At 38.1% G+C, this 15,819-nt stretch overlaps 1 protein-coding gene across 2 annotated transcripts; it reads right to left on the bottom strand.

The window, feature by feature from the left end:
- Positions 1 to 9,122: 9,122 nt before the first annotated feature.
- On the bottom strand, positions 9,123 to 12,059 carry zgc:153044 (uncharacterized protein LOC751678 homolog). Of its 2 annotated transcripts, XM_026939587.3 has the most exons (2): positions 11,797 to 12,057; positions 9,123 to 11,653 (listed from the first exon to the last, which is right to left on the bottom strand). In XM_026939587.3, the coding sequence occupies exons 1-2, from the start codon at positions 11,933 to 11,935 to the stop codon at positions 11,091 to 11,093; spliced, it is 702 nt and encodes a 233-aa protein (XP_026795388.1). In that variant the 5' UTR covers positions 11,936 to 12,057; the 3' UTR covers positions 9,123 to 11,090. The 2 variants fall into 2 exon arrangements, with proteins under 2 accessions (XP_026795388.1, XP_026795389.1); XM_026939588.3 differs by having other exon boundaries at positions 9,123 to 12,059.
- Between the last annotated feature and the right edge of the window lie 3,760 nt (positions 12,060 to 15,819).

Raw genomic sequence — 15,819 nt, 5'->3', positions numbered from 1 at the left:
ATTTTTAATTAAAGTAGAATTTGAAGACAATGCTGATGAGGAAGATGAAAATGTTTTTGTTTAATGTTCACCTATACAATATGTAAGGAATAACACACGATGGATGCTTTTTTTTTTTTTTTAATAAAAATTTTATTCTGTGTACACTTTGCACACAAAGTACATTGTCCTTAAGCATTACTGGACAAAAGCTTACCTAACAATCTCTCTCTCTTTCTCTATCTCTTCTGAGCTACACATGCTACTCCTGAGATACCTGTGATCCTGACCCATTCTGCTCTCCGGACCTGCCTGATCAACTGGAAATCACTCCCTGCTGCTGAGGATGTCCCCAGATGGACAGCCTGAAGATTGTTGGGATTACTGGGGATGGTGTCGCTTGGGGGCCATGGAGATGGCTTGGGTATCTCATATGGAGAGTTGTACTGTGATGGCTTGGGGCTGCGGTTGCCGCGAGCAGTTTTGCACTCAGGTCTCCATCAGTGGACAGTGGATAGGTTCAACAAAACAGACTTCATGTGAAAACTGTAATGAATTTACTGGTTGCACAATTGCACTATTTGTCCTTGTAGTACACAGTTATAGAAGGGATTTATTGATAATTTCACTATCTGTTATCACCCAGTTGATGATGAGTCCCAGTTTGAGTCTGGTTCCTCTCGAGGTTTCTTCCTTATAGTGTTTCAAGGAGTTTTTCCTTGCCACCTTCACCTCTGGCTTGCTCATTAGGGATAAATTCACACATTTACAATTTATTTTGATTTAATTTAATTTGAATGTATTTATTTCTGTAAAGCCACTTTGTGACAATGTCCCTTGTTAAAAATGCTATACAAATAAAATTGAATTGAATTGAAATATTCAAGACTGCAAACAATGTTAATGTATAAAGATATATTGGTATAAAATAAAGGTGCAACACTCCGAACAGTCTTACCCTTTTTAAGTTCCAACCCATGGAGACCAGGTAATCCTCCCCTTTTCCCCCATCCCACTCCCCCTATAACACATTAAGGTGCAGTTATTGAGAATACCTAAAATAAGATAATATCACAAACATTCAATAAAATGACAATTTGAGAAGAAAAAATAATAACAGAAATAATCTAACAATCAATTACAAGTAAAACACATAAAACAGTTGAAGCAATTACAACAGCTCCTTAATTTTAGAGATTGCCCTTGACTATGATGAGAGTGTATTTTGAGTGGCTCCATGCATTCTTGTCACCTATAATTCCATGTTCATGATGTTTAAGAAAGGCTAGAGAGTGTGGAGGTTGCCAGTGTAAGGTAAGCATTTTCTGCAGTCAATCTGATTACTGAATCAATGAAAAACTGAGAGATGAGTCAGCATTTAGAAGTAAATGTTTAGGATAGCATGGTACATCAATCTCAAGAATGTCCTTTAAAGCCATAGATACCTGTACCCAAAACATACCTACTTCAGGTCAATCCCAGAACATGTGTTTATAAGTGCCTATGGAGCCCCCAGAACATAGATTACAATTAGGAGATGGGAAAAGTTTCATTAATAATGTTTCCTGGGGGTGAGATACATCCTGTGAAACATGAATTTAATTGTAATGAATTAGTTGGTGGTTAGGGTTCTTTGAGACATGTCTAAGATTAGCCCATATTGCATTCCAACAAATGGAATCATTGGCTTCTGTACATGCACCACATATATCTCTATACCAAATGTCCAACATTGGTAGTTGTTTATAGGAAGCTTCCAAAAACAACAAGTATAAAGATGATACCATACCCCTTGTACATCCTTTTTTTGTTAGCATTTTGTGCAAAGGGGGCCAAGGGATGGTAGTACAACATGGAACTCCATACACTCGCATGGCAATCTCAGGCACAAATAAAAGAAAAAGGAGGTCCCTGGCAAATTATATTCTATACTCAGGTCATGAAATATCCGTAGACCATCCAGCCCCCATATGTCTATACCTCTATCTCTCCACTCTGAAAAAAACAAAGGGTTTGTTATCCGTAAGAAGACTATGATTGTGGAATAATAGTGAGTGAGAATGCCATTTAAGGTCATTGTGAGAGAACTTTGAAGCAGCATGCCAAACAGAGAGAATTGGGCCCATGCACCGCTTTGCACTCTTCAAGGGAATATTACAATATATTAAATCTTGTAATCTATGAGCTAGTGCCAAATTGATTTCTACTGGCTGCCAAGAAATGAGAGATGCAGACACGATGGATACTTCATGTTGGGCTGTATCACACCAACCTGGTGTGGATTATTTTCTTATAACAGTAAAGTGTGTTATTCCATTTGCAATTTGTCAACAATTACAATTTTGATTATTAATACAGTCATTAACTCCCCAGCCTCTCTTTTCCTCTCTCTCTCTCAAGGTTAATAAAATAAAAAAGCAGCTTATCATGAGCCTGAGAAACTAGAAAGTGCAAACTCCTCTGTCCTGAAGACTTTTCCTGTGTCAGGAAACTTACTGACTGTTACAAAGCCCTGACGCCTCAGACTCTTTCCATAAATGTTATGTAAACATCTCCTAACAGAAAACTTGACCACATCAACGTTTATACATTTTTCTTGTCCATCAGAGTTTCTTTTAATCTATTTATGATATAATATATAATAATAGATATGTTTTAGAAAATTAACGCAATTAGAACAAGCAGCGGTGCAGCTGGGACCTCATACGCATGTTACCTCACCTACATACAGGTGAGAGTTAAAGATCCCACAATTCTCACTCTATTTGCCTATAAATCCTTATAAGTTTGATAAGAAATTTTACTGAATGCACTTTGATCAAGGCTGCACTACATGTTATTAAAACCAACATTAATAGCCACTTGTGAATAACACCACTAGAGGACAAAGAAAACTAACAGTGGGAGACAATGCCTAAGTTGTATTTACCATTATCACAGAGGAACACCTAATAACAGCAAGAAATCACCATTAATTCAATAACAGTAGTCAAATTAATTTTGGACTTACAGTCATGTGAAAAAGAAAGTACGACCTTGTTCAATTCTATGATTTTATTCATCAGGGTCTAAATAATAATTATGTGGTCGTCACTAACTTCTATAAGCAAACAAATAACTTCAGGTGACAACAAAAATAACACACAACAGATTTCAATATGTAGTCATTTTTCCCCAAAAAGTAATCCAACAGTTTTTTACTATAAAACCCAGGTTGCCAGTAAATTACTGTAAAATCTACAGTATTTTTTTTGCAGTGTAGGCTACATAGTCACACAAATTTATAGCAAGTTACAGACAGCAAATTAGTTGTTAATTATTGATTTTCTGCTCAGTGCGCTTTAAATAATTATAAGCAACTATTTTATCTTACTGTTCTCTAAGAACTGTCAACATGTAATTAGGTACGTATTGTATTTAGTTCTATAGTTGTCTACTACATACTGTGATTTTGCATAATGTAGTTAAATGACTGGAAAAGAAAATATTCTCTTTATCTCAGGACCATTGGTTGCCTCAAAGTAGGCATTTATGAACCATTTATATAATTAATTTGACTAAACTAGTTGTATTTTCTTAATGATAAAGCTAACACAAACTAGACCTAATGTGTGAAAGATCTTTCTCTTCCATACCAATAGTTGAAAACGACACTTTCATCAGTCTAGAGATGTTTCAAGGTTGGATGGTATACTCCTGATAGTATCCAGATGTTACCTAGAATGCAAATGAAAGTTTTAGTGCAACAATAGATGAGGCCATTTATCAATCTTTTAGTAAAGTTGTGTGTAAATGTTTGCATAAGCTAAGCCAAATAAAAAATTTCCACAGATTTATAAAAGTTTTGGAATCAAAAATATTCTAAAATAAATATAATTCTCAGAGGTAGAAGTGAAAGTTATACTGACTCACATCTATGCCAGCAAAAATAAATATTAACAGCTTAACATCACCCTGAAATGTCAAAATCTGGAGCCGTATTACAGAAAAGGTTAATTAGATATGGATGAAGTGAAGTGAAAAGAAAATGGTTTAACATGAAAGTGGGGGGTGGAGGGGTGTGGGGAAGCACACTAGGGAGTATACGGCACATTGCAGCAAGACATACTATAATGGTCCCTTATCTCCCTTTGTAACAGGCCAGTAGCACAACATAGGTCCCAGCACACAGATAAGATTGTAATATCTGCGAGTTGCACAGGTTTTTGAAAATTTAGAAATTTCTTGCACTGTTCAAAACATGCGTGCTTATTTGGTTTTGACACTTGACCTTACAGAGAGCAAACATGCTTATTTTTGTAAGCAAAAATATGGTGTGCTAAATATAACATAGCTAGCTTACATCAAATATTTGATAAAATACTTGATAAAGAGTGAATCCTATAAAGATTTGTAGTTAGATTATTATGTAGTATATTATTTTCAACTTCATAAATTATAACGCTTACATGAACCTGGATTTTCCAAGGTCCCATCATATGGACTTTCCCCTGTGGCTTGGCCTTATTTGAAATATTTGAACCAGACAGCTCTCATTTTACAAGAATATATTTTAAACAACGAAAAGAGGAAGTGACTCACATAAACAACTCTTGCGCTAACTTGGTTTCACTTTGCTCTCATGTGACAAGATCTTAAAATAAACATACAAAGCAAACAAAACAGAATTTCCATGTGGAATACCCTGGTACTTCGTTTGTATATGTAATCGGCTGATTCTGTAATAGTGGCAAGTAGTGTCAGGAAAATGACTTATTGGCAATACAACTCATTTAACTCATTTAGTCAAAACATACATGTAAAACAATGAAATAATCTATATTCTTTGTGAAAAATTAAAGTGAATCACTACATTGTGTATGTAAATTGTGCCCCTTATACCAGCTGTGAAATGTACAGTAGTGTCATAACCTCATGCGTCATTACTACAGTGACTCTCTCAGAGACAAAACGTTGTTGCTCCTTATACTTCCACTTAAAGGTATAATTAGTGTATTGGCAGTTAGCTACACACACACACACACACACACACACGCAGTACCAGTCAAAAGTAGAGTACATCTTCTTATTCAAAGGTTTTTCTTTATTTTTATTGTTTTCAACATTGTACATTGATACTGAAAACATCCAAACTATGAAAGAACACTTATGGAATTATGTAGTAAACAAAAAAGTGTTAAATAACCCAGAATATGTTTTATATTTTCAATTCTTCAAAGTAGCCACTTTTTGGTTGATGACAGCTTTGCACATTCTTGGAATCTCAAATTCTGAGCTGGGAAAAAAACACAACATAACGCAAACATCCAGATTACAATTTGTACTCAACTCAACCCCATATATGGTGAGTCTGGATTGTGCATGTTTTCAACAAACTTCGGTTGAGCACTGAAAATGGGATCATTACACTTGCAGTGTAGAAATATATAATTATATAATTATAATAAAGAATGTGTAACATTCTTTCAGCAGTAGAATAAGAGGTTGTGATTGTGATTTCTTACAAAGACTAATGAAATGACATTTTACATTTGCATTTTCCAAAAAAATTAAACGTTACAGAAGAATGTTTGTACATCAGTAAAAAACATAATGAAGGCTGCTGGGTTTTGCATTTAAAAAACAGAACAGGAAACTGAGGCTATCATGGCCACAGACTCACCAAAACTGGACAGGTGAAAACTTGAAAAGGAGCAAGTGATTTTTTTTTTTTTTCCTATGCCCATGATGGCTTTAGACTCTGGTCCTTGGCTGACAGGAGTGGACCCTGATGTGGTCTTCTGCCGTTGTAGCCCTTCCACATCAAGGTTTGATGTGTTATACATTCTAAGATGCTTTTCTGCTCCCCATGGTTGTAAAGAGTGATTATTTGAGTTACTATAGACTTCCTGTCAGCTCAGACTGACAAACTGTTAGTGCCAGCAACAAGTCATTCAGATCACATTTCCCCACCATTCTGATGTATGATGTGAACATTAACTGAAACTCTTGACCTTTGACCTGTATGATATATAATAGGGAAGAAAAGCGATGTTATACATCACCACTTAATAAAACACTGAAATATTTACTTACCTACGGAGAGCTCGATCAACATATTGTGAGAGAGGAAGGGAAAGAAAAGTGATGTGTTTAAAGTATGACCAGGACATTTAATAGTTTATTAAACTTTGGTTGGTTGCCTAATGTTATAAATCAGTTATGAGTAATCTATCATGAAACAAAATGGTGGACAAAACCAGTTCTACATAACCAATGGCCAGAAAGTGCAGAGTTCAGTCTAATGATGAGACTCAAACAGCAAAAAATAGATTTCCAAAAATGTCATGATCACTCTTTAAGACAATTGGGATAGAGGGGTGGGTGATTTGTGAAACTGCTCAGATTCTCTCCATGGCCGTCAACATCTCCTGTACATGCTGGTTGACGAGCCACAACACTGCAGGGGCTAAAGCTGCTGAGTCACTGTAAAGCTCCAGAGGCTGCAAGAACAGTTCCTCAAGGCATCAGAAAAAGTTCTTCACTTACAAGAAGCCCTAAATAGAGCTGCTCTGCTTCAGGCTCCCTGATGTCCATGTCCCACTTGCTGATCAGCATGAACAGATGCTTTAAGAATCCTCCGTGCCACTTTAGAAAAGAAAAACACGAAACATGTTACGTTACATTATTTTCTCCCTCATGAATGAGGGAAATACATCTACTACAATGAACCAAGTTTTGCTGCCAGAGTCATAAAGTCTTCCCTGTTGAAAGTGCTGATGAGACTCTTACAGCTGCAGGAGGCGAGCTGTGTATAAAGCAGCCGAACACGATGAGCTCAGAGAACACATCCAGGAAATGGTGCAGCTGCACAGGGGGGAAACATTAGAATAATAGTTAGATTTACAAATTAAAGAATAAATCTCAAATCCTTTAAATTTAGTGTTGTGTACTTTTACACAGTTATTTCCAAGCTTACCTGAGCCTCTCGATCAATTCCTGATTGGACAGCTCTTTCAGGAAAAGAATCATGGAGTCGTAAGCCAGTAGAACACTGACCATGTCCTGTCTGGAAAGGAGACACCTTATCACTGCTTTGTTTCCTCAGCTAAAACTGCGTGTATAGGAGACATACAGTTCTGAATGTGAATCCCATCACTGAACACAAGATAACACATAACATGAGTCAAGACAGAGTGGAATCTACTGCCATGTAGTAACAGCAGGTCTCCAGGGAAACTAAATGTGAAAAGAAAGGTTGACTCGCAGAAAACGCCTGGATGGCTGGCACCTTCAGGACAACATCTGTAACGCCGCACGTCTGAGAGTTACCAACTAAAAAACAAGCCGAAAACGAGTCATCTTTGCTACCTTTACGAGACACCGCTAAAACGTGAAGACGACCCTACCTGAAAAAGAGCACTTCGCTCTCCTCTGGAAAAAGATCCTTGTCACTTTCCTGCAGAGAGAAAACAACATTAGATCGTTAAACATCACACAGTACATTTATCCAGCCTCCCACTTATGTAGATATAAATCAAGTCTGAGGTACTGAATTACCTCAAAATCTGACTAAATGTCCGAGTCAATGTGAGGAATATAGAAACGTTCCTCTTCCTCCTGATGGGACGTGTCCATGTGATCATACACGCCCACCTTCAGGTAAGAGCAGCTCACCTGATAAAAGGTTTGCTGTGAATGAAACACAAACATCGACAGGAAGCCAGGAAGTACCTCCGAACCTCCACTGACTAGCAACAGAAACACAACAGCACAGACTACAGCATGCAAACAAGAGGGTACATTTGTATCCCTGCTGCTGCACTTTAATAAAGTACTTCAAACTGGGAGCTGTAGGGGTTCGAATGAGAGAAAATGGGTGTTACGTCACACTCTGTACAGCTCATAAGCGCTGCCAAGCCATGAAAACTACAGCACAAACATTACAGTGTGACTCTCATCAAAGCATTTTCCTACAAACACACTGAACAATTTCATTACAGTAAAAATTACACTGAAAAATAATTGAAATATAAAATTACCAGAATGACAGCTGATGTCTGAGGGTCAAGTTCAGTGGGCAGGAGCTGAAACTTTGGCTCAGTGACCTTAACAGAATACATACACACACGCGCACACACTCTCTCTTTCTCCCTCTCTCTCTCTAAACCGAATAGAAACACACAGGCTAAGTGCTAATTAAGCTCTTCTCACTGTGAGCAGGTTGAGGATCAGCAGCAGGCAGGTCGCTTCTCCTCCTCAGCCTGTGATAAGCACAGTATCCCACTGAGGTGAGCGCGAGCAGCCTGGCGGCGCAGGTCAGGCCCCGAACTGTGCAGCTACTCGGGCCGGGAAGAAACTTACTAAAATCCAGATTTAGTGAATTGGGGGCCCTAGGCAAAACATAGAAATGGGGCCCGTTATTTAGCATTAATAAAGAAAAATATATATAATTTGCATTTTTAGGGGGCCCTTGGCTTCTGGGGGCCCAAGGCGGTTGCCTAGCTTTGCCTGGTGCCATGGCCGCCTGTGCCGAAATCCAACATTTTTATTGAAAAAGTTGCTTTTTGTAGCTCAGATATTCCACAGTGAAACTGTTTCCGTTGCTGTGTTTACTTTTAAATACATTCTAGAATGCGTTCAGGAGTCAGCACTCATTAAAAAAAAAAAAACAACAACAACATGGTGCTGTATATTCTGTATATTTATTTAGATATTAAATAAGATAATAACGCATGTGTTTAATGAAATGGTTGTGGTAATAAAGTGCTAATAAAGACACTTTGTGGCCATAACAGCTTTTCATATCCATTTACATTAGGAAACAGTCGAGGGCACATTAGCTGCAACTCACATTTTCACCGCCACGTCAACACGTCTGCCATATTGGAAGGGGCAAAATTCGGTTATAAATCAGAGCAGGTCTATGGTCAACCCTTATAAAATCATGCTGTAACACACATTGTCTTCAGCCAGGTTTTTACAAAATCTGATTTGCTACAGATTTCCTCAATTTCTGTATATCATATATTACCTATCATATATTATAATGTTTTAAAATAATCATATCTTCTACACTACTTAATGTAAGAAAATAATTATGAGTTGATCATGTACTATAGACACACTTACAATTATTAACAACAGTGCCACATGAAGCATAATAATATAAAATATTCTTTTATTAATACAGTATAATTATAATATAATATATTTATTCATCTGGTCAGGGTAGTAGGGGATCAGGAGCCAATCCTGGGAACACTGGGTGACACACACTGTAGACGGGATGCCATTCAGTCGCAGGGTACCACGTGCACGCGCCCACACACACACACACACACACACATATGCACAAAAATTTGGCAATTTTTTTGGAAACCCACTTGGTCTCCACACAAACAGTAAAATGAGCCCAGGATTAAAAACAAAAACAAACAAACAAACAAACAAACAAACAAAAAACCTTCACAACAGATGGCCAGATCAAGAACACTCTCCAGAGTCATTCACCAGAGTGAATACAGGAATCAGAAACAGGAAGACCAGATTAGAGTATAAAATAATTTAAAATTTACATATGGAATTTAGATATTTCTATAAATCTTCTTTTTTGACAATGTCCATTATTAAAAGTGCTAATAAAATAAAATTGAATTGAATTTAACTGAAGTATGGAGAAGAGATGGAACTGCTCATGAGTTGGAGGATACCACCTCATCTTATGGAGTGGGCATGTATCGCTGCCAATGGAACTGGATCCCTTGTATTTATTGACGATGTGATGCTGACAAAAGCAGCAGGATGAGTTCTGTATGAAGTGTATAAGGCTATACTGTCTGCTCAGATTCAGCCAAATGCTTCAAAACTCATTGGATGGTGGTTCACAGTGCAGACGGACAATGACCCCAAAGCCTACTTCAAAATCTCAAAGGACTTTTTTAAGGCAAAGAAGTGGAAAGTTCTGCAATGGCCAAGTCAGTCACCTCACCTGAATCCAATTGAGCATGTATTTCATGTGCTGAAGGCAAAACTGAAGGCAAAATGCTCCAAGAACAAATAGGAACTAAAGACAGCTGATTCACTGTGGGGCACAGCTGACTGTATTTGCTTTTTGTGCCAAACATAACACTTTGTCTTTAGACCAAATGGCTCAAATTTAGTCTCATCAGACCACAAAATCTTTGTTCCAAATTCTGTCACGTTTTCTCAGAAGTGGCTTCCTCTGGCCACTCTTCCACAAAGTCCGGATCTTTGAAGAGCTGATGATGTTGTTGAGGTCTGCACAGGTTCTCCTATTTCAGCCAGTGAGCTCTGTAACCCCTTCAGTGTTGTAGCTGGACTCTTGGACACTTTACTGACAATTGCCCTTCCTCCCAAGCATTCAGTTTGGCGTGATCATGGTAGCGACTGGATTATGCCATATTTTTTCCTCACTTTGTTATAATAGCTTTTGCAGTGCTCCTAAGGAGGTTCAAAGCTTTGCCAATGATTTAATAACCTTCTTCATCTTTTTGCCTCCTAACAATCATGCGCAGTTCTTTGGTCTTCATGAGAGCAGGACTGATCTGACCTGCCGTTTTAGCTGCGAGACCTCCCAAAGTCAGAGACATTGTGCAACCATAAAATTGGACACCTCTGAACATCCTCTGGAATATGAGAACTTCACTATATAACTCAGTGTTCTCACTAGTGGATCACTGACCTCACCTTTACTAGGCTACTGGTTAAGTATCTCAGACACAAAGGACAAAAAACAGGAGCTGAATTTGAAAACAGCTGTGTTTTTCAACTGTTTCAGGGAATATATGACAGAAAATGTTACATAGTTAATCTAAATACAAGCATACTTGAAATGTAAGTTAAACCAGAAAAACCATGTGATGATTCACATCTGCCATCTTTTGGTAAAATAAACAAACTACAAAAATACTCGGGAAATAAAAGAGAATGAATGAATGAATGAATGCATCTTCATATCACCTAATTGTTGTTGCTTTTTTTTTTTTTTTTGTAAAACATCACTGAATTGCCTAAAATGTTCAGGGGCTCTAGACATAAAATAGGCTACATTATAGAGGTTCACACTGATCACGTGTTTCATCAGGTGGCATTTAGAGGCCATGTCAGTTTTAAAGTGGTATCAAATCTTTAGTGTACTTCTCATACAAGTCCGGAATTTGTCCCAAGGGTGAAGCCACCATCATTACAGAATTCGCTCCACGTAAACTGCGCTCGTAATCAATCAGCTGTTTCCAGAAACCGCTGTTAGGTCGAATGATGGGCCTGCACGCCCTGACCAGTGTGTGCGCGTCCATTAGCGACATATCGCGATATTTCACGAGGTAGGCGAGACAAAGCGTGGCGGAGCGGCTCACGCCTGCACAGCAGTGCACCAGCACCCGACCGCGCTGCGCTCTAACGGCATGTATCTTATCTGCAACTGTGTCGAAATGTTCTTGGAGTTGGGCTGCAGGAGAGTCTGAGACAGGCACCTGAAGATATTCAACAGAAGGAATGCAAATCGCGTCCATCTCCTGTGTAGCGTTAATGATGCAGCTGATTTTGAGGCGAGTTAATACCGAGCTGTCTTTGGCCGTCTTGCCGTTGCTGATGTAAAGGTAGTCGGTTATCTGACCTGGTCCAGCCAGCCGAGCTGCAGGGATCCGACCTGGTGTGTCCATTAGGTGTTTATCTAGTGAACAAATAAGAACGGTGTAGAATGGTTGGACTCAGATCCACTGCTAGCTTTAGCTCCTGGCTACTTTATTTTGTTATGTTCTCAGCTACCCAGGAAAGCGAGCTTGCACAATCGAAATAAGACAAATAACCGCTTACCTAATGATGTTATGTGAGAGTCAGTATGCTGTAATGTCACCCTTAATACTGGCTCGCCGAGGTGTGTGTCCCAAAAAAAACAACAACAAAAAACACTACTTTGGTACACTTTGTTTGGGCGCTTAATTCTTTCTGCCATAAACACGTGACCAGTGACGCCTGCGGTAAATCGTTTGGGCACATCATCACGTGACTGCTTTGGAACCCGATCCAAAAGAAGCACGAACCGTAGCACGCTTTCAGAGCAGGGCTGTGCAGTGAGGCAGGGCTGTGCAGTGAGGCAGGGCTCCTCACGTTTACACAATCCACATCATCCACATCTGGAGGGCAGGGCCCCTGAGCCCCTGATATTTTTGTTATATTTATACATATATATATATATGACATGTGTTTATGTTAATATTATCTTGATCATACTTAAAATTACTTTCCAAGGCAGCACATCGCCTATTTAATGTCATACTTTTGTTGCTGTTGTTGTTGTTGTTGTATCAATGATCTTATTTCCAGGGGTTTCAGGACAGCGTAAGCAGATATTGAGTCATCAGGCAGGCGTGGCCTATATGAGAACCTGCATAGGTCAGCGATCATGTGCAGTTTGGAAAGAATAGCCATTTGCTTCAGACAATGTCTGTCCGTGATCGCAGGGGTTTCATGTCTGAAAAAAACATTACTCGGTTATGAAATGCCTGTTTCACTTAAATAAGTTCAAAGTCTTACTGACTTTACATCAATTCTATCATGTTCTTTTTAACCTCAGTATTGTTTCCACTGCTGTTGCCCCATTATAAACAAACTCAATTATCCACACCTTCATACTCAACTTTATTTACACAGAAAGGCCCAAGTTGACAGTTTGAATTTGATTTACAGGACCTTCTCATTTACAATCTCCCACACCATCACCCTTCTGAAGAGTGGAATGTTACACCACAGAGAAGATAGATGAATCACCATAACAGCATAATAAATAATATGTTTGAGAATTAAAGGTGTGTGACAAAAGAACAGGAATACTGTAGCTTGATCATGTACCTGTCTGAAAGTGAGTGACTTTCCTTGAGAGGATGTCTGCATATTTACAGGCAATTTGTTGTGTCTTGTTGAACATTTCCTTGAAGCATTAACCCATCCCTTATAACAGCGTCCACTTTTCTGGTAGGGCTTTACACTAGATGTTGGAACATGGGAGCAAATCTCTGCATACACTGAGAAACAACAGCATCATTGATATGAGTACTGATGTCTTCATACTCAACATTTCAGTTCTACCCAAATGGATTAAATAGTGGCTCAGGTCTGGGCTTTGTGCAGGCCAGTCAAGTTATTCCACACCAGACTCAGTAAATAATTTCTTTATGAACCCTGCTTTGTGCACAGGTGCACTGTCACGCATCTTCCACATGCATCTACCTCTTCCACCTGATGGAATGAGCATAGATACTTCTGAGCATTTGGAAATATATGGTTCAAAGCTTGGTATTCCTGTTGTGAATAATCAAGCATGAAGTACTTTGGCTCCCAATGCTGATTCCACTGTTTCAAGATGTTAAGGGCTTCAGTTGTTGCAGCAGTAGTCTCATTTTCACATATAAACTCAGCAGTGGGTTTGTCCCATTGTCCAACTACAACTACAAGGAACAGGGGCAATGCATATTTGGTTGTTCTATAAGTGGCATCAAGAAGGGCCACATCTCCATAACAGTAACTGCTGCTGTTGTAAATTCTGATGAATAAACAAGAATGTTTCTTGCAATTGTCATCTCCTGTGTGTCTTTACCCTCCAAATCAGTGTCTTCAGAGACTGGAAATCCATTTTCTTCTGTTTTCACTCCAAACTTCACAATTGTCTGATCGCTGTTGTTCTCTGTGCATTTCCGAAAGAAAAACTTGGCACTTGGATCTGTTAATTTCCATTCATCATTTTTTGTTTCTAGTTGCAGTTGATCAAAGCCAGAGTATTTTCCAGAAACTAAGCCGTGATGCACACGGTTTTGGATAACATGGCTTGAGGGGTAGTAAGATAAAAAAAAATATTAGTAAATTTAACTAAGCATATTTTAAGTAAGCTTTACATGGCACCAAGGATTATTCTCCTAAAAAATGTAAGTAAATCTAACTAGCAATTTTCTTGTTTTATAGGTAAATTTTACCCAACTTGAGTTAAATAAACTACATAAATCTCAAACGGTAAAAAGTACACATCATCTAAACATTATCATTCTTACTTATTATCAATCTTACTTATGCACTCATATCAGCCTTCATAAAAACTGAACTGGCAGAACTTAATGAAGTGCTATGTGTGTGTACACCCCATACATCTGACTGAGAAACACAAAGAGGGTGAACCAAGAAAAGTTTACCGAAACACTTGATCTTTCAAAACATTTCAAAATACAATATTCTTAGGCCTTAAAGCTAATGAGGCTTAGCTTTGCGTAGCACTGTAGAATCTAGGATTGCTTACATTGATAAAATCAGGGCTTCTTCTTTTTCTCTACCAAGAATCAAATGCTTTTCTATATTAATCTCTTTATTACAAACCATATTGTTAAAATACTGGTTTAAACAGGGATGCTTTACGTTGGGGATGCTGGACTTTTAAGGATATACACGAGGCCTGCACTGTGACATCACATCTGAATGGCAGTCAAATAATTTTTAATTTAACAGAGAATGTGTGTTGATTATTGTGGTTAAATAATCGAAGCAGAAGTCACTGATTAATTTTCTGACAGCACAACTCTGACCATAGCTACAACTGTAACATGAATGATAGATTTATATTAATGCACTCATTCTAATATGTTATCCTTTATATAGTAACAGCTATAATAAATGGAATAATAAATGGATTAAATAACATGTTGTTTAACAAAGAAAAGTGTATAATTGTTCATCTCCGGAAAGCACAATGTGTCGTTCCTTAACGAATTAAAAATTGTAATTGTTGGCAAATTGCTTTGGTATAAGAAGAACATCTCTGACATACAAACTCAGAAATCCAGCAGCCCTACTTCCCGTTAAAACATGCACAGTGGGGTTGCCAGTGTCCCTGTAGGTTTTGAGTAGACTTAGTTTAAAAAAAAATATATATATATATATATATATATATACTATTGAGATACACCTTTTCCACACAGCATAAACAGTAACCCTGAGCTAGCTGCTATGCCACCCAACTGTAATCCATTTACATTTTATGGCATTTGGCAGATGCCCTTATCCAGAGTGACTTAGAATTATCTCATTGTTATACAACTGAGCAGTTGAGGGTTAAGGGCCTTACTCAGGGGTCCAGCAGTGGCAGCTTGGTGATGTTGAGATTTGAACTCTCAACCTTCTGATCAGACGTCCAACATCTTAACCACTGAGCTACCACTTCCCTGTGAGTACATAATATATAGATGAACAGTTACAGGATGGGCCCCTGTATGCTTGCCCTCCCTTCTTCTCTCCCACTATCCTTTAAGTCTTCCATCCTTCTGGCCTCTTGCACTCCTTCCATATGCTAAGAACAGAACTCTGGAGAATACAACAGTTGTGCTGAATTATTCAAGTAATGGCCAGAGGGGTAAGCCAAGGAGCAAAGGGAAAGAATGATAATGAGGGAGAGTGTCACACAGAGAAAGATGCAAGGTCAAAACAGTTTGAGTAAAAAGACAGTTTTTATCTTTTATTTCTTATTGCCATATAAGTATAGTTATAAAAAGGTAAAGGAAATACAGCGAAAAAATATTTGGCCCCTTCCTAATTGCTTCTATTTTTACATATTTGTCAAACTTAATTGTTTCAGATCTTCCAACAAAATTTAATATAAGACAAAAGACAATGTGAGTAAACAGTTTTCTAATGTCTATTTCATTTATTGAAAGAAAAAAGTTAGCCAACACCAACTGGCCCTGTGTGAAAAAGTACTTTCCCTCTTAGTTTTTCTTCTGTTTACTAGATAGATTTTACTATATTCAAGATATTTTCACTTGCTAAAATGTCATTTTTTGCACCGAGGATTTTGTCTCA

The sequence above is a fragment of the Pangasianodon hypophthalmus genome, chromosome 24 (genome assembly GCF_027358585.1).
Source record: "Pangasianodon hypophthalmus isolate fPanHyp1 chromosome 24, fPanHyp1.pri, whole genome shotgun sequence".
Taxonomy (NCBI): Eukaryota; Metazoa; Chordata; class Actinopteri; order Siluriformes; family Pangasiidae; genus Pangasianodon; species Pangasianodon hypophthalmus.
Note: the sequence above shows the minus strand (reverse complement) of the source record. Positions and strands in the feature narration are given on the sequence as shown.